Source organism: Rissa tridactyla, chromosome 3 (assembly GCF_028500815.1).
Source record: "Rissa tridactyla isolate bRisTri1 chromosome 3, bRisTri1.patW.cur.20221130, whole genome shotgun sequence".
Lineage (NCBI taxonomy): Eukaryota > Metazoa > Chordata > Aves > Charadriiformes > Laridae > Rissa > Rissa tridactyla.
Window position 1 is genome coordinate 87,397,456 of NC_071468.1, and position 18,228 is coordinate 87,415,683.

At 43.2% G+C, this 18,228-nt stretch overlaps 2 protein-coding genes across 3 annotated transcripts; one reads left to right on the forward strand and one right to left on the reverse strand.

The window, feature by feature from the left end:
* Positions 1–1,050: 1,050 nt before the first annotated feature.
* SMIM8 (small integral membrane protein 8) lies at positions 1,051–3,544 on the reverse strand. Of its 2 annotated transcripts, none has more exons than XM_054195061.1 (3): positions 3,470–3,544; positions 2,341–2,482; positions 1,051–1,390 (listed from the first exon to the last, which is right to left on the reverse strand). In XM_054195061.1, the coding sequence occupies exons 2-3, from the start codon at positions 2,458–2,460 to the stop codon at positions 1,232–1,234; spliced, it is 279 nt and encodes a 92-aa protein (XP_054051036.1). In that variant the 5' UTR covers positions 2,461–2,482; positions 3,470–3,544; the 3' UTR covers positions 1,051–1,231. The 2 variants fall into 2 exon arrangements, with proteins under 2 accessions (XP_054051036.1, XP_054051035.1); XM_054195060.1 differs by lacking the exon at positions 3,470–3,544 and adding an exon at positions 3,182–3,463.
* A 12,282-nt stretch (positions 3,545–15,826) lies between these two features.
* Positions 15,827–17,615, forward strand: GJB7 (gap junction protein beta 7). The gene is made up of 2 exons (XM_054195066.1): positions 15,827–15,849; positions 16,628–17,615. Exon 2 carries the CDS (start codon positions 16,655–16,657, stop codon positions 17,447–17,449), a length of 795 nt encoding a protein of 264 aa, XP_054051041.1. The 5' UTR covers positions 15,827–15,849; positions 16,628–16,654; the 3' UTR covers positions 17,450–17,615.
* Positions 17,616–18,228: the final 613 nt, after the last annotated feature.

An 18,228-nucleotide genomic window follows, 5' to 3' on the forward strand; every position in this document is an offset into this window, starting at 1 on the left:
GTGGTGGAAACAGGGCACGGCCTGGTACGTGCTTTCCCACCATGTGTTCTGGAGTTTGGTTAATGCAATACCATCCAGGAAATGTCCGGCACACAGAAGGAGATGGAGAAGCTCACAGAAGGCCTCAGGGCTGGAAAAGGAAAGCACCTACCGGTACATTTTGGTCAAGGTAAAGGCTCACAGGGGACCACCTCATGTGCTAAGGAAATGCCACAACACCCACCTGCCCTCCAGCCACACTCACAGCAGCACCAAGCAGCAAACTGCCGAGGGTCACCTCCAACCCACACGCGGGGCTGTTCAGCAAGACTGGGCTGGTTCAGGTTGATACACTCTTTTCTCTGTGTCCGTAAGAACTTGCTGATTTTAGACTTTCCATGCCTTAGTCTGAGCTCAGTAATCTATAATAAATTAATATTATATAATGTACTTTGCAATACAGAGAAATTTAGATTTTGAATGCAGCTTAGATAAACTAGTCCTGCTGACTATCCAAGAACACCCCACAAGCTCTGGCTAGCCTACAGTTACATGTATTGATCAGCAAGCTGACACAGGTATGTTCACTGACCTGCTGTATGATCCCAAGCAGGAAAGGTAATGGCTGAGTTTTTCCTGCCTTTCTCTTGGCAGAAGCACTCATTTCACTTTTTCTCCTCTATCTAGCTACTGATTTTTTTTTTCATTTGTAAGGAAGACTATATTAGCACCCAAGGGTTATTTTGGGTACAAATTTATTATTTATTAAATAAAACCCTTCAATTACTCATTATCAGATCTTTCTTGCCTTAAAATTACTTTACTTACACCACTGTTAATTATCAGCTTTCAACAGATCAAGAGATCAGCTTTTTCTTTTCACACACAATACATTAGGCCTTCTGTTTAAAAAATAAAAGACAAACCCCTGCTTTCCCTTAATCAAAGCAAAGAGAGAAGTGAGATGAACCATCATGTACATTTCTACGGCATTTACTGGTCGTTACTGCACACTGGAGTTAATTGCATGTCTTCTGACACACAGGAGATCGCAGACAACAATTCTTAAAATTATTTTTATGTTCGCATGTATCTTAATTGCAATTTATTTGTACAGGCATGGCATTTTATAAAGGAACTTAAATTGGATTAAATAGCAAGGACATTTATTCATTATTTCAATGGACAAAAAAAAAATAGCAGTTGCCTTGAAAAGTTCTGGAAGTAATTTGCTTATTTCCTTCCTTAGTTCTCAGTCCCACTTGGAAGTTTTCCTCCTCATATACCTGGACCCCTCACTGTCGATTGCTTCATAAAGGTCCTTTTTATTCTCTACTGTTGCATGCAAATAACCAAGGTAGGCCACACAGAGGCTAACTGCTATGAGTCCAAATGCCATCACAGGTTTGTTCTGAACAACAAAAAAAAAAGTACACATTTTTAGTCAAAACATTTTTCATTCATCACAAGCATTACATTCTTCAATCTTAGCTTAGAAAGTAAATAGTGAAGTATTGTGACATCTGCAAAAATCATCATTGCCTTCTTGTCGACTGATCCAAATAACTTTAATAAGCAGTAAGAAGAGAGACCTGATTTTCTGATAACAAAAGGAATGCCCTATGACAAAGACGACTCTCATCACATTGCCCAGTACTCTAATTTTTGCTGCTTGCAAATGCTGCTTGACCGTGAATGAGCAGGCTAAAACCAATTACTAAAGGTTATTATCACAAACTTCTAAAAGAATTCACCTGGATATACTACTGGGACAATGTACACTACTCCTGCCAAGCAACCTTGATTACCCTCCTCTAAAACAGATAATGTATTATCATCACAACATCTACATTTATTATATGCATGAAATTTCATCCAGTCTTGCAGGGTTCTGCTAGTGTAAATAAAACCCGATTACTATCGACTTAATTATAATTATATAATTATTTACAAAAAGCAAGAAAAAGAAAAATCCAAAATACTGAAAAGCTACCAAAAATTCCCTCCTTTCACATCAAAAAGCTTGCTTTTTATGATTTGTTCCTTTTTAAATATAGAAGAGAACTCTTACTACTTAGCCTGTCAAATTACCTGAGTAATGTGCCTGTAAACAGTCTTTCCGAAAGCAACTTGGCTAGGTACAAAAGAATCAGACAATATAACAAAGCTGGAATAAACAATGTAATGTTCTGGGCTCTTAACAATCAGAGTGGAAAAAAAGTAAAAATATTTTTAGTTACATTGCTGTGTTGTTTGCATAACAAGAGATAGTTATATAATGCACACAGAACTGTGATGATTATTTTAAAGCAACCATGTCCCTCCAAGCGTATTTAGTTTCTCTCAAAATGAGCCTCTTACAGGTTTAATGAAAAGCTCTGGGTTCACAGCTCGGAAGAGCATAGTTGTTTGAACACTCCTCAGTCCTGGTTTCCTCTCTTTGGGTAGTTCGTTTTCATTTGGAGGTTTGGTGGAAGACATTTTAATTAATGTTGAATACTTCCTAAAAATAGAATGAAAAGTAACCGTCATTTTTATAAAAAAATGAAAAAGCAACATTCGCTGAATATGAGTTCACGCTCAGCTCATCTTCCTTCTACAGCATGAATTTTAGTTTGTGTTGCCTAACATCACCAGCTTAAGCACACTGATTTTCAATCTTGTCAATTTTGTGCATCCTAAAACTTTCGGAGATGCACATCTTTACATAGCAAGTGTAAGACTCCTGATAATGGGCTATTTTTTTTTAAATAACCTTATGTGTGACAGCACAGCCTGCACGCTGTTGTAGTGTGGTTGCTCTAACCACCCACCCCAGTGGCCTTAAGACTCAAGTCTCATTTTCTAACACAAGGGGCAGGTCCCATGCAAGACGCCACCTGAGCAAAGGTGAACAAAACACACTCTTAGTTAATCCCGCTTACTGGGGGGCAGACGAGACACAGTGCTAAGGACACCCATGCCCTGTAGTTTACATGAGCGGAGCGCACCTGGGGACAAATCCAGGAGTCACAAACCCAACCCTGCAACCTCCCCAGGTCTCCTCCCGTAAGGCTCCAAGCACAGCAGGGAGGTCAGGGCTGCGTGAAGGTCAGCTAAAGGCGACCACGCGGGCACAAGGCCCTGCCAGGCACAGAGGGACACAAGGCCAGGCCACACCTGAGGAGCAGCCTCCCAGCAGCTCAGCCTGACTCCCCCATACCTGCCCACAGCAGCACAAACCCAGAGGGCGGCGAGCGAAAGGGCAGAAACCACCCCCCGGGCGGTGAGGGGGCTCCTGACGCCGATACTGGGTTTAGGCCGGGGACGAAGGGGGCCATTTCCCTAAAGGAAAAGCCCAGCGGGGACACCCGGGACATAACGACCAAGGCCAGGCCACCGCTGCCGTGCTCCAACGACGCCTCAGGAAGAGGCGGGTGGCGGTTAACGCCCCGCGTCCAACGACCGCCATCCCGCGCGCCCTCTACCTCCCTCCCCGGCCGCTACTCACGCCGCGCGCCGCCGACGGGGCCTCCCAGCGGAGGGGGCGGGGCCGGCCTGCGCCTGCGCGCTTGCGCCCCCTACTGGGCGGAGGCCGCCGGCGCGGGCGCGGGCGGGGGCGGGGGCGGGGGCGCGGGCGGGCGGCAGAACGGACGGGCGCCGGCCCGCTCGTCCTCTCAGGCGGCCGGAGGAGCCGGGCGTGGGTAGGGGGAAGATCGTAGAATCAAAGAGTGGTTTGGGTTGGAAGGGACCTTAAAGATGATCTAGTTCCAACCCCCTGCCATGGGCGGGGACACCTCCCACTAGACCAGGTTGCTCAAAGCCCCATCCAGCCTGGCCTTGAACACCTCCAGGGATGGGGCATCCACAGCTTCTCTGGGCAACCTGTGCCAGTGCCTCAGCACCCTCACAGGAAAGAATTTCTTCCTTGTATCTAATCTAAATCTCCCCTCTTTCAGTTTGAGGCCGTTACCCCTCATCCTATCATTACACTCCCTGATAAAGAGTCCCTTTCCAGGCTGAACAACCCCAACTCTCTCAGCCTGTCCTGATAGGAGAGGTGCTCCAGCCCTAACTAGCATACAGATCAGGAGTTTCAAGCCTGGGTGCCCATAGCTTGGCAGTTCAAACTGGTTTTAAGGCTTTTCCGAGGCCGGGGCTTAATTTTACACATGGTGAATAGTTCCCCCGAAGTCGCTGACTGACACTGCTTGGGCTGAATGACATGAAGCGCCTCTGATCAGCCCTCTGATCACCTTTGTGGCCTTCTCTGGACCTGCTCCAAGATGTCCGTTTCCTTCCTGTGCTGAGGAGTCTGGAGCTGGACACAGTACTCCAAGTGGGGTCTCACCAGAGCAGAGTAGAGGGGTAGAATCACATCCCTTGACCTGCTGGCCACGCTTCTTTTGATGTAGCCCAGGATGCGGTTGGCTTTCTGGGCTGTGAGTGCACAAGAAGCTTGTGTTGAGCTTCTCATCCACCAGCACCCCTAAGTCCTTGTCCTCAGGGCTGCGCTCAATCCATTCTCCACCCAGACTTGTATTTGTGCTTGAGACTGTGTTTGCGATTGCTGCAACCCAGGTGCAGGACCTTGCACTTGGCCTGGTTGAACTTCATGAAGTTGTCCTCACCTGGGGCTGTGGGTCTTCCTCTCCAAGCACAGCTCCAGATAATAAGTGGGAGGTGGGGGAAGAAGCTGGCTTGGTCCTAAGAGGAGCACTTTGCCACAGAGCCACCCCTCAGCACCCGGACAGGCTCCGTCCCCTGTGACCCCCCATGCCAGGAGCGGCTTGGGCTGGTGGGTGTTGAGTGTTGGCTCCCAGTAAGGGCCAGTCCCTGGTCATCCCCTGTAAACCCCCCAAGCAGTTAGTCCAAATCTTGGTACTCAGGCTAGCAGCAATTATATTGTAAATGTGGGAAATGGAAAAAGAGAAGCAGTGAGATTCCCCCGTCTGTTGATCCCAAGTGCTGGGATTGGGAAGGGCTGTTTTGTGCAGAGAAGTGTCTCTGGAAGTGCAGTTCTTTGTGCAGAAATATACATTGCAATTTAAGCATCCAGTTTCTGGTATTTAAATCTGAACTCAAGATTTCTGGCATCTGGAAACTCCTGGTGATGTAAGTGATGCTTTGCGATAGTGTTTTGTTTTCTGTTATTTGTAAACAGTAAAATTAATAAAATTACATGGAGTCCAGGGGACACAAAGCCCATGCGATTGCATCTGCCTGCTCATGCCTCCCTTTCTGTCTCTACTGACTTCGATGCCACTGGGCAGTTTCAGCCGCGTTAGAAATAGGGGTAGAAATTTAAAATTTTGGAAAAAACAGTACCTAGGGGGTAGGGAGAGACCCAGAGTAGTGCTCCTCCCCTAGGTAACAGGTAGGGAGAACTGAGATGTGACAGATTATGGAGATATAGCTGCAGCCAGCTGGACGATTAGTACATACGTAGTTCTGGACTCACCAACCTAGCTCACGCTTCTCCATATCTGAAGGGTGTGTGAGAGGACATTGGTGGAGCATCTGGTTATGGCAGCCATGGAGGCAGAGGGAGGGAGACATAAATGTGGAGGTATCCAGGCTCTCAGAACCACTTGCTCCATGTTTTCTTTTGCAGTAATCAAACTGCCTTTTTTTGTGTTTTTTTTTTCTTTTTAAAGATGGCAGAGTAATAGGATATTGCAGGTTAACTTCCACCTTCTAAATCCAGATGGAGTACCTAAAGAATTACTTTTTTTTTTTTTTTTGCTGTGTGTAAGCATCATGAGGTGAGAAAAATAGTAGGGAAATAAGTTGTGGTGTCAAAGGAGGATTGAGTGGTACGTCTGGGTTTTGTGTCAACATTTAATTCACAACATGCCATCTGCTAATCTGGTAGCTATTGTTTTGGCAGCATATGCCACACAGCTGTTGTTTGGAAACCATTGAGTAGAAAGTCACGTCTGAGTGAAGGTTGCTGCTCTGGTTTGTTTTCATGTTTGTGTAATTGAAAGAAGACGATACAAGGGTTTTGGCATGAGCCTTGGTTTTTCGGAAGGCAGCTTGGTTTTCTTGAGGGAAGGGGGAGTTTTTACGGTATTGTAGGAGACATTCTGCATACAGCTCCCAAGTAACTGACACATTGTATATGGGAATGCAAAGCATTTCCATCACCACGCTAAGCACATTTGCTTATCAGCACGTGCACCTCTTCCCAGCAGTTACTGTCATTAACAGACCCCATCCACACAGATAAAACTTCTGACCCAAGGTCATCCAGGGTCATAATGATATTTTATAGGTGGTAGGTGGGTTTCTCCCAGAACACATTTGTCTGATACTGGTGGTTAGGATTGTTAGATTGCCGCAAGTTCTCTAGAACTTCCCGTCTTTCTTATGAAGGACCCAGACATCATTGATGGGGGAAGAAATCATCCGCAGTACAAAGAACACCATTGGCTGGAGAGAAAATATTATCCGTATGAAGAGTTGTGGATTAAGGCTTTATGCACAGAAGGCTTTATGCACAGAAAGAGAAGAAGCAGAGAGGGACTTAGAAACGGGGTTGGGTGAGTGCTGGTACTCAGCATACATTGAGCAGGTGCTATCTAGATTAACTCTGCAGTAAAAAAAGCTTGGACTGCTTACCCTTTCTAGTTTTGCTTTATGACTGTGGGAAAGTGTCTTATTTTATCTTTAATGTGAATATTACGTGGCTGTCATCTGACCCAACGGGATGCTGAAATGCTCAGTCCATGAAGGCTTATAAAGTTGTCTGGCATCTTTTTACAGAAGAGACTCTATAAAGGGTAGAACTGTAAACACCTGCAGTATTTCTGAGTCACCCATCCTCTTAATATCTGAGTATCACTCCTGAAAAGTAACCACACAGAAAAAACTTCCTTTTCCAAACCCAAGCCTGTTACTGAGATTTATATTCCTTTTAAATAAATTCCTTTGGGACTCCGCATTCGGCATTGTGCTGTGTGCTGCGGCCATTCAGAACTTAATAGCAGCTTCTGCTTTTCTTGAGACTTGCGTCCCTTTATCGTTTGAGCTGCGGAAGAGCCTCTGTAGGGAACAGAGCAAACCTAATACTGTGTCCCGCAGCTGTTGTTAGCATGTGATATGCAGCTTATGCAGTCCGGGGAGTAGCAGCATCCCTCTGTGCCTTCGCTGATTCACCTCGCAGCTCCTGCTTGTTTCGAGTGCCACACAAGAACAGAGCTTCACATTGTCTTCAAAATAAAGATAGGATGCCTCGAGCTACTGATAAGTTTATCCCTGCTTTAGAAACACAGTTACAGAGCTGTTGTGGACAGAAAAAATTCTTTTTGCATCAACATTTGGACTTCAGCACTGGTATGACTTGTAGTGAGAGGGGCAACTTCCATCCTAACGTGTTTGTTAGGGTTTTCATATGTAAATGTCCGGTGTGTATTTCCATTCCTGTTTCACACGATTTTTACAATGTTTTATACACTGCGAATTTCACAATATTTTAATTAGAGTTGACAATTGGGACTTTTTTTGTTCTGAACAAGTCTGGGGGAGGAGGGAAAGCAAAAATTAGGAATTACAAGTGCTCTCTCCACCTCACTCACAGCTAATGGTAAGGGGAACAATTATTGCACTGAGGCATGTGAAACAATATTGCCCTATTAAGGACGTAAACACAGAAGAAGAAACAAACAGATCTCCAGCTAGACAGAGGAGGCATTGAGAACTCTCTGTGTGGTTGTTGCTCCACTCGTGTCAGTCTCAAGAGCCCTTACGCTGCTTCTCAGCTGCTGTCGCTCATTTGTACCCTTCCCATTGAAGGAAAGCAGAGTTTTCAGACAGCAGCATGCAGTGGCTGGGACCCTACCACTGACAATCCAAACCAGTTTTAAGGCAATATGCATTTTAAAAACAAAAATCTGTTGGAGTGAATCTTCTGTGTTTCGTAACATTATGTGTATGTCTTCTATAACACTTGATAGCCAGCTGTGTCTCTGAGAGACAAACAAAGCACCCAGCCATGCTTTCCAGCAAAGATTAAAGCAATTGTTATTCTCCAAATACTGATCAAGCTTATAAATCTTTTTAATTGAATTCAATATGGAAGGGGAAAGGCACTTTGTTTAGTTCTACTTTCATTAATGAACAGGCAAATTGTTTCTGGCTGGGAACAGAATAATATCAAAACCCAAAGCATCCCCTCTGGAAAGAAAAAAGGGAGTTTCTACTGAAAAGGAAGAGCAGAGAAACAAGTGTGGCACTGCATTTGCTCACTACAACAGTACACAGCCAGATACCTTAGAGTGGGGTTTAAAGACAAATATGAGCTAATTTAAGACTGCACCTCCAAAACGGAGGGGGTGAGAGGAGACCTGTTTTCACTTGCAGTTGCTGTGGCCTTCCTTGTGAGAGGACTCAGGATTGCTCAGCCTCATAGTATGTGGATTTTGCTCCCTGGTCCGGATGAAAACTAATGTTGCCAGAAAAGAAAAAAAGGAAGAACAAAGTTTATTATCCAAATGGATGGGTGAGACAGTCCAATGGGGTTGGGAAGGCAGTTGGAAGTGGGGGCACGGATCAGGACGGATCTGCCTGCAGCACTGGGGTTCCCAACCAGCTTAAGCTCTGATAAGTTAAAATCCTTCCCCTGGTGCCCTATCTAATCTAGGTACTCTTCAGATCTCAGGCAGGGAACACAGCTCCTAGGAAGACTCCGGACTGTAGAAATTTCACAGGTTTAACAGAGTAAACTCTGTAGTACGGGACTCTAACACTCCGTAATCTGGAGCTCTCCAGATTTTCTGCACTTTATGGTTGTCTTTTAGTATACAGTTGTCTTTAGTTGGGAGGATCTGCATTCCCTGAGGTCCAGTTCCAAGCTCTGGCACCTTCAGTTTCCCTCTGGAGGCATCAGCTTCTCTGGGGGCAGTAATAAGGTCCTGATTCAGGCACACGTGTTAAGCTACGTGATACCCTCCTCTCCGTAAAGCTACTGAACTTTCACATATAATTCCCAGATAAAAGTCACAGTAAGTTTAAGCTAAATAAATTATACTGTGAATAAATTTAATACATTTAAGAGGCAAGGGGTTCAGTCCTTCTGCTTTTTTTTGGCAATATTTCTCAGCAGTATAGCCATATCCCAGGTAAAAATGACCAACAAAACATTGATGCTTAATAAGATGCAAAAGGCAGGACATAAACACATATTATATTGCTTAGTTATTAAAAACATATGGGCTTTCTGGTGGGAGCGGCTCGGCTGCCTAGACCAATATGGGAATCGATAAGCATGTACAGAAACCAAAATACATTTTCATAACAAAAAAACAGGCTTCAGTTACTTGGGAAAACCACTGTAATTTAGAATTTTAATAAAAGACCTGAACATTTGTGTAATGTACTGCTAGGAGTAATCTGTGCCAAATGTTTGTCTTTAGCAGACAATTTACTTGCCCAAGAGAACCCACAATACAGATCTGACGTAAAATGTCAAAGAGCAAACAGGGTGGGAGTCAAGGCTCTTAGGTCAGCAGTATGATTTCAGAAGGTTGCTGTAATTCCATACAGAGGTTTCAGGTTTTTCACATGGACAAGGTTTTTTAAAAAATGTAGAAGCCATACCATAAAGGGGTGCTGAAAGTCAAGAAGTATTTCATGAAGGCCTTTCTTGCTGTTTTGATATTGCAGTGATGTTAGTATCGAAGAGAGAGCATAAGTTGGGTGAGGCAAAAGTTAGTAATGAAGCAGCATCTGAAATGGGGAGCTAGCCACATCCTCCAGGACATTCCTGGAGGAATGGCATATGGAAGGCACGCTCTTTGCAGGGAGTCTTCAGTGTGTGTTCATGCAAGACTCATGTAGTCAAGTGACTTCTTGGCTGGCAAGTGCACAGGCTACATGTTTCTCATAGAGGGTCACTGATTGTTGCCCACTGCTTTGGACGCCCAAGCATGTGTGCCTTCAGGGGTGCCATCGCTAATGTGAAAGCATAAAGTGTGCAGCATTAGAGCTGATGCCGATGAGCGCTTGAAAGATGGAGATAAAGCCTGTGACTTTAGACAGTGATGTAGTTTCCTTGTATCTTTCTGATGATACAAGACATGTTATGGTTCTGGTTTGAACAGTGTGCCAGGAGAGATGATCAGGTTTCACTTGTTTCGTTTATATTTCCTAGGAGACGAACAGTTTCCGTTTTCAAGGCTTAAAGCAGTAACTCCCTTTCTCAGAATGAATCGTTGATTGTTAATGCCACTAGGAAGCTGGGGTCCAGCTGCGATCATTCACTGAGACGCAGGTAAGTTAGAGTTTCTTGTTATAAAATTCAGTTTTACTGTATGAGAAGTTATTTTTCTAATGTCAAACAGGCTCGATAATAGCCTTGTGAAAGTGTCCCATCAGCCACCATAAACCACAGGTAGAATGCTCTTTTCATTGCACTATTGCAGAACTTTGTAACTACTAAGGCGTTACAAACTGCGATGTGGCCATTGTCGGTCACTTTTTCAAGTGGAAATCTTTTGACTTTGTCAACTTATTTTTTTTATGAATTGACCAATGCATTACAACAGTAGCCTGAATGGAGCAGTAATACTTATTAATGTTGAAGATCATTTGCTGCAGAGGGAGTTTTGGTTTACAGTGGGAGAGCATGGGAGAGATGGGTTATCTATTTGTCACAAAGGTGATAAGGAATGCAGCAGTAGTTGTATAGGTGAAATATAGACATCACAACTTCAAAAAAAGAAAATTAAGTCATTTTGTCTACTTCTGAGTTTATTTTTTTTTTAATTACACAGTTTACCAAAGTAACAAAGAAAACAGTGAACTGTGTCTGCCTTCTTTCAAATCCCATTCATTGCCACGGAGAAGAGACCACAGCAATTAGCAGCTGGCAAAACATCACACTCAGCAGCTGCTGGGTTATTAAGTGGTGTCTGCGGTTTCCCTAAATACAAAACAAGACGGGATTTTGCCACCACTGGCTATAAAAAGGAATGCCAAATGTGCTTAAGGATATGAAACCTACTGAAGATGTAGTTTAGAAGTGATATTTTCAGAGAAGTGAATGCTGGGCAGCTAAGGTCCTGAAGCTCAGAGAAGAAGGAGATTTGTCCCAAGCCACTGCAGAAGCCTATGCGAAAGTCAGGTGTAAAAGCCAAACTAAACAACTCCAGCCTGGTGCTAAATGACCAGCTGAGCCCTCTTCCATCTAGTCTTTTCTTTTCCTTCCTGTAGTCAGTTGGCAATAAGTACCTAGGCTGATGTTTTCACATACCACATTTATACTTTAAGCACTATTTAATTGTTTGTGGAATTCTATTTTTAATATCACAGTACCCCGAGGCTTATCTCCCAATGTACCAAAGGGTTAATTTCTTGCTCTGAGGAGTTAAAAGTTAATAATAGGCATGAGATAGTGAGAGGTTAGAATCAGTAAGCTAAGGAAGACGAAAGCAAGGGCCTGGGCTGTGAGAGACCATGCCTTTTTTCTTAGCTCTGCCTCTGATGCGCTAGGTGATGCTGGGTAAACCACCTCCCCTGTCTGGTGGACATCTCCTCCACAGCACGTGTTTTCTCTGTCTGGGTTGCTGATGTTTAGAGGAGAGGACTCTGTTTCTTATTACACATTAATGAAGAATTTATACCAATGAATTTCAGTGTAAAACATCTATAGATTACTTTTCAATGATCTGTGAGAGAAGAGCAAGCTGTTGCCAGTACGTTTACATCTGCCACACAGGGGCCTCCACTTTCACTGGACGCATCGGAAGGATAAGGTATGTGGGAAGCCTTTAGCTCAATCAGCTGGAGAACCACGGATTCTGCTGCACTACCGCTAGCAGCAGTTGTGGCAGAAGTGAACAACTTGGGCAGCACATGGACCAGGAGGGCTGTGTTCACTCTTGGGTTGCCAAGCCTTACCTGACTTGTTTCTGAAAAGCCTTAAAAAGCGATGAGTATCGATACTATGTTAATGTTGCAGCTTTATTCATTTTATGGTAAGAGACGGGTTGTCTGAACAAGGCAAGGTTAATTTTTATAACCTCTCTGTTTTCTTTCATTGGCTCTTTCGTAAGGACCTGGAAATTGCCTTACATTGGCACTCTCACTGTTGAACAAGAAAAAAGGGCATTGCCAGGTTAGTGACTTCTAACAATAGTTTTTCAGGTCCTATCACAGATGTGCAACAGTTTGAATAGATAGTGCACATGCAGCTTAGTAGGGTGACTTTTTATACTGTACCTTGGTGTTCCCTGGAGGTTTCCTGCTCCCTTTTCTGTAGCGGAGCACTGGAATAGAGGCACTGCGGTGAGGGGCTAGTGGAGCTTTCATCAGTTTAAGAGTAGACTGAGCAAACATCTGTCAGGAAGCACAAGGAAACCTTCTTAGGGCCAGAGAATGAAGCAAATCAGTGTTTCTCAGCCTGTGAACCTTACATCTCTGGTAGTGAGTAAGGAAGCAGTGGGTAGTCCATGAAACAAACACAAAGACTCAGCAACCATAAAACGGATGCGTACTTCCTTATATCAGCAAACAAAGAAAAAGAGAGGAAAATGCAGTTACTAATTGAACATCTGAAGTTATTTGTTTAGTCATTGATGGAAACCATTGTGCCAATGCTTTTTATTTCTTTTCCTCATGACACTGAGATGATCCTTGGTGTTTTAAAAAAAAGGTGCCGCAATGATGTTTTGATTAAATTGTAAAATAATGGAGAGGATGAACTCTCAAGATTATTACCAGCTCTGCTTTTTTATGATCCTATATCCTCCGTTGTGATTCTCTACTTCTGCTCTCTGCTTTATCATTTTTGCCACTATTTACAGTTCTCTTTCTTCCTGTCAAAAAAAAAAAAAAGGGTTAGTTGCAGGTGCAGCAGAATACTCCCATTAGCAATGTTTATATCAGAAAAAGAAGGTGGTTTTCCATCTCTCAGCCTGTGAGGATAATTCAGCTTGCTTGTACAGAATTTAGAGATCCAGTGTTCCCAGGCTTGTGTTTGTTCAGTTACTTCTCAGCGTTCCATCTCCTTTTCCCATAATACTGCGCCTTCTTCCTGCAATTTGCCTGCTTGCCGGACTGCCTGCCCTCTTTGTGCCCCTAACACTTCGGATGCTTTCCCCACTCCCTCTCTGCTTAGTCAGTTTGTTCTTGCATTTTCTTACTTTTTTCCCCCATTTTCCCTCTGCACAAAAATACCTTTTCTGCTTTTAAAGTAATTAAATTAGCAGAGCTGATTGAAATCCAGGTGAACTAATTCTCTGAGCACTATGCTTTTCAACAGATGCATTACTCAGCGCACATTAGCCAACCTTCTGTAGACCTCATTGAATGACAGAAATGATTATTTGCTGAATATGTTCAACAACAATAGCATTATTCAAACACTTTACTCAATAAATTACATTCAGCACACTCAGAAGTTAATGGTGCATTCAGGTTGCTCTGTTTGCTCAGCAGAGTACCTGTGCAGCCTGAAGGGGGGAAACCAACTCCCTGATACGTCTGAGGGAAACAGGGGGTGTGGAGGCTCTTCTGGTCAGTTGTGTCTCCAGTGAACAGGACAAAGCATGTGTGTGTTGGTGTGGGAGGTGTTTACGTCACATCTAGGGAATAAATGATGTATGTGAGGAGGAAGAGAGATTACCTGCTCCATTTCCTGACTGGAGGTAGAAGAAGCTCAGGCACTTGCTTTCATGCTCATCCCTATCGCTTCAGCTAGAAATGAGTACAACAAATCAGCGTATCTCTAATCTTCGTCTTTTCTCCAAGTTGGGGTGTGTGTATGTGTATGTGTCTGGAGCAGGAGTTTGAAGTAAATCTAACCGCAAATCCCTGCTCTTCACTTCTTGGTACGTTCAACTTTTTCTTGAGCACTTGGAGCAAATAATCTTTCTTTTGCTGTTTAAGACTCTTTAGTGCCTCCTTTGTCATTTCCAATAGAGGCTAAGTCTTTTTGTGGTCTTTACGTCCAGAGCACCAAATAGATACCCCTTTGACCCTTTTGTTGCTTTTTTAAACCTTTGACTCATTTCATTGTTAGGCTCAACATTGGACATTACCTTCATGCAAACTGATGTCACCTATGTTTTCCACAAGCTACTCAATTTCTTTAGCCAGCTTCCCTTCTTGACTCCCTTTGATTCATTCTGCACAAAATGAACCTCCTCTGAATGCTATGGTTGAAACCTCTCTTTGGCCACAAGACTTTGGATCACATTCTTTCTCTCTTGTCCTTACATTAGTTAGAATACAATTTTGCTAAAGCGTTATGCCCTGACACAACTCTTGGCATCTGCTTCCACAGGTATTGCCACTTTTAGAAGTGTTGCAAAACCTCATACCACTGTCATCTTTTTCCTACTGCTCAACTGTGTGATTACTTGAAGATGTCTCTTTTTTGTTGTTGTCTGAACCCTCACCTTGCCCTGAATTTTGTACAGCCCATAAACTGCCTTTGTTTTCTCTAGCCTCAGCTAACTTAACCTCTCATCAGTCTGTGCCTGTGCTGTCCCATAAAGTAAATTTTCTCTCGTTCACCTGTTGAGTAACTCCTTATCTTTGAAGTCCATTTTATTTTTTCCGTTCCATATGTTCTTTGCAATGCCTCAGTGAATTAATTGTATTTTCAAAGGATACAAAAGCATCAGTTAACATCCACAACCTCCTATAACAACAGTGGTGCATAAAGCAAACATAACCTTTTAAAGGCATATTTGCAGCTCCTTTGAACAGAGGAGCTGTGCCGGTTACAACCCAAACAATACCACAAAACAGGGTCTGTGGCACTTTAGGCTTGCTGCTGAAGGTTGCCCTATACAACCATTTCTCAACATCACATAAAGGCTGCAAGTGGAAAAATATAACCAAAGCTCTGCAGACTTCTGGTTGCACCACTGACCAGATCATCTGCCCCGCAGACCTTTGATAAATTTCATTTTCTCATCAACAGAGCACATAGACCAGGAACCATCTTTAATTCTGTGAAATCCCTGCTGCCTCACTGCCAGGCCTCTAGATACTGGAATGTGTTGCTGTCATTCAAAACAGCTTTGCAGGAATTTCATCCATCTGATATTCTAGCTGGCTAGAATTTGCCCATTGCTCAGCATCTGCTGGAGATTTTAGTCGAATCCTTGATCCCCATTTTCCTTGGGCAGGACTTTCTTTTCCCCTTCACATCCTTCTCCTCAATGTGGGATTGACAAAAGAAGGTATAACTGAGCTGGAGTCTCAGAACTGTAGTAATTCCAGTCATGGATTGATAGATGACATTAGGCTTTTTACATGAGAAAGGGATGGTGTGGTTCTTATGGCCATTAGCAAAAGCCCACTCACAGCTGTACTTGTTTTCCACAGAATAACAAAATTCTGTCTTTCCTTCTACAGTGCTTGTGCACATCTGAAAATCCTAGGAAAGGCCTTTTGAGGTTTTCCTTCAAATCTCCAGAGGACAGCTCATCCACAAGATGTATTCATACATGTTAATATTCACGCTTGCTCATGTGAATGTTTTGTTTCCTTGCCTGTGCTTTATTACATAGTAGTATCTTCATGCTTTGCTATTCAGCTCCTTTGGGACTGGTGTATTGACTGTGTGTTACTTATCTAGAAAGCGTTAAAGCCCTAGTGCTGATGTCTCGAAGCGCTTGATTTAAACTTCTGCTTGAGCTCTTAATTGCAGACATGGAGGACAGAAATAGCTCTTTAATGACAAAGTCACTACCCTGCCAAACATTTAAAAGCATATGTCTGATAGAATATAAGCCAACTGACATCCCCCTGTTATTTATTTTTACCTGCAGCCAGCGTAAAGGAGTAGCTTGGTAACCATTCTTCGTGAGAACATCTTTTTTCAACGTCCTTCCCAGAATAAATCAGCAATACATTCATTTCTGCAGCTGTCCCTCAGTAAGTCACCAGCTCACCAGCTCTGATGGTAGCAATGTAGGAATATCCAAATAGGCACATAACCTTGTTTTCCAGCAGAAGTCTGGCCATAGGCAGAGGTCATGACGGGCTGCGGAACCAAGGGACAGGAAAAGAAGTACTGAGCTTTCCCTCTGTGCTGAGCTTTGTCATGCTGTGGCCCGATTACAACTCATACTCAAACTTGCCAGTTGATGAACTTGCCCATACGTCAGTACTAACTGCAGCTACGGCAGCGGCAGTGGGATTTGCTTGTGCAAGTTTACCGAGAAGTTAGACCACAGTAAAAAAGAAAATAATTTGCATTTTGGTAGTCAACTCATTATGGGACACATGGCTCCTATGCATAAATTTGAAAGTGAAATCCGATTTGACTGTGCTTCATATTTGCATAACTGACAAGGCTAAATTGAGTGCACCTCAGTGGTAGAGTGCCTGAACGTGCCGGAGAAAGCTCTACCTGACGCTCAGGAGACCCTCGGGAAGAACAGGTACATTTCTTTGCAGAGGACAGTTTAACGGGACGATTAGCCTTCAGTCTAAATGACAGAATCTATTTTAACAGCAAATAAATTTTGTGTAATAGCCTCAGCAGGTACAAATTATCAGAACTTAAAGCAGTTTGTTGTTGTTTTCCTTTTTAAACGCTTAATAAATTTAAATTGCTTCAGCTACCGGCTGTATTTCACCTTGAATGAATGTCTCATTTTTCTTCACCCAAGAGGAAGCATCTGTCTGATCTTGTGTTTCTTTGATACAGGATTTCCTTCTTTCCTTGAGGAGAAAAATGAGCTGGGGATTCCTACGTGATCTGCTGAGCGGAGTGAATAAATATTCAACGGGAATTGGAAGAATCTGGGTAGCAGTTGTGTTCATATTCCGCTTACTGGTTTACATTGCAGTCGCAGAAAACATCTGGAAATATGAACTTGATGAATTTGAATGCAATGTCAAGCAGCCTGGTTGTGAAAACGTCTGCTTTGACCATTTTTTCCCTGTCTCCCACATCAGGCTTTGGGCTTTGCAATTAATCATGGTCTCCACCCCTTCACTCTTGGTTGTTTTTCATGTTGCTTACCGAGAGAACAGAGAGAAACACCACAACCGGAAACTTTATAGAAGTCTGGGAGAGATAGATGGCGGATTGCTGTGCACTTACCTTATCAGCCTTGTTTTAAAAACAGGATTTGAAATAGTTTTTCTTTTTCTGTTTTATAAATTGTACAATGGATTCAAAGTACCACGTCTTGTGAAATGTGACATAAGACCATGTCCCAATACCGTAGACTGCTATATTTCCAAACCCACAGAGAAGATGATTTTCCTCTATTTTCTGGTGGCAACTTCAGGCCTGTGCATTGTATTAAATCTAAGTGAATTGAGTTACCTCATTTTCAAATACTCCATAAAATGTTATCTGAAGAGTTATGTCAAGAAACATCAAGGCTTAAAAAGGGATTGCCACAAATCAGAAATCGTCGGTCACGACACACCAGAAGCTGCTGGACGGTTCCACAACAGCACCTCGTCTTTGCCTCTGAATATACAAGACAAACGTGAAGAAAGTTCCCCGTTGACTTGAAAGATGGCTGGAGACCACCTTCCTATTCCACAAGCTGTATTTGACAAATTGCTTTTCCAATCAGAACTGAAAGGATAGTTATGCAGGAAATGCTTTTTCTCTATTAATTCCCCCTCAGTTGAGTGGATAAATTCAGTCACGTTATGTATGTCATACATAGAATCGTCTAGATCTTTTCACGTTGAAACAAGAGGTGTAGGAGTCTGAAAATTCCACGAAGTTTTAATATAAACACAGATGCTTATGATAAATCATGCTGAAACAATCGCTTAAGCAATTGTGTTTTGATTATTACACAGAATTGCTTGGGTACAAGCAAAAAGAGGCTTTTTATATGCAGAGCTGGAACAGCTTGGGATTGATTAAAGTGCTGAGCAGTACGGGGACGTACAGCCTTTGCCAGGTGGGTGGATCTGATAACCGTTGAAATGGTGATCGGAAAGCGCTGGCATACAGTGGCTGCTGGTGTCGTGAAGTGAGCTGGATAGTCAGAAACCCATTGCACTGGACTGCTGTAAAACATCTCAAAAAAAGGAAAAAAATAAGAAGATGTAGACACACATGGTGATCTATGGTGATAGCCCGTGGTGATAAAGACAGACCTGGTTATTTAGCTATTTGTGGAGCATCTTCTTCTGGAACTATTTGAGCCCTTTACAGTTTTTAGGGTATTTATCATCAGAACACATCCTGTAAGAAATGGTATTTGCTTAAACTTGTGGAGGCAGCATATACCAGAGCACAGAGTTAACTCCTGGTCACATGCACTGAACAGCTCC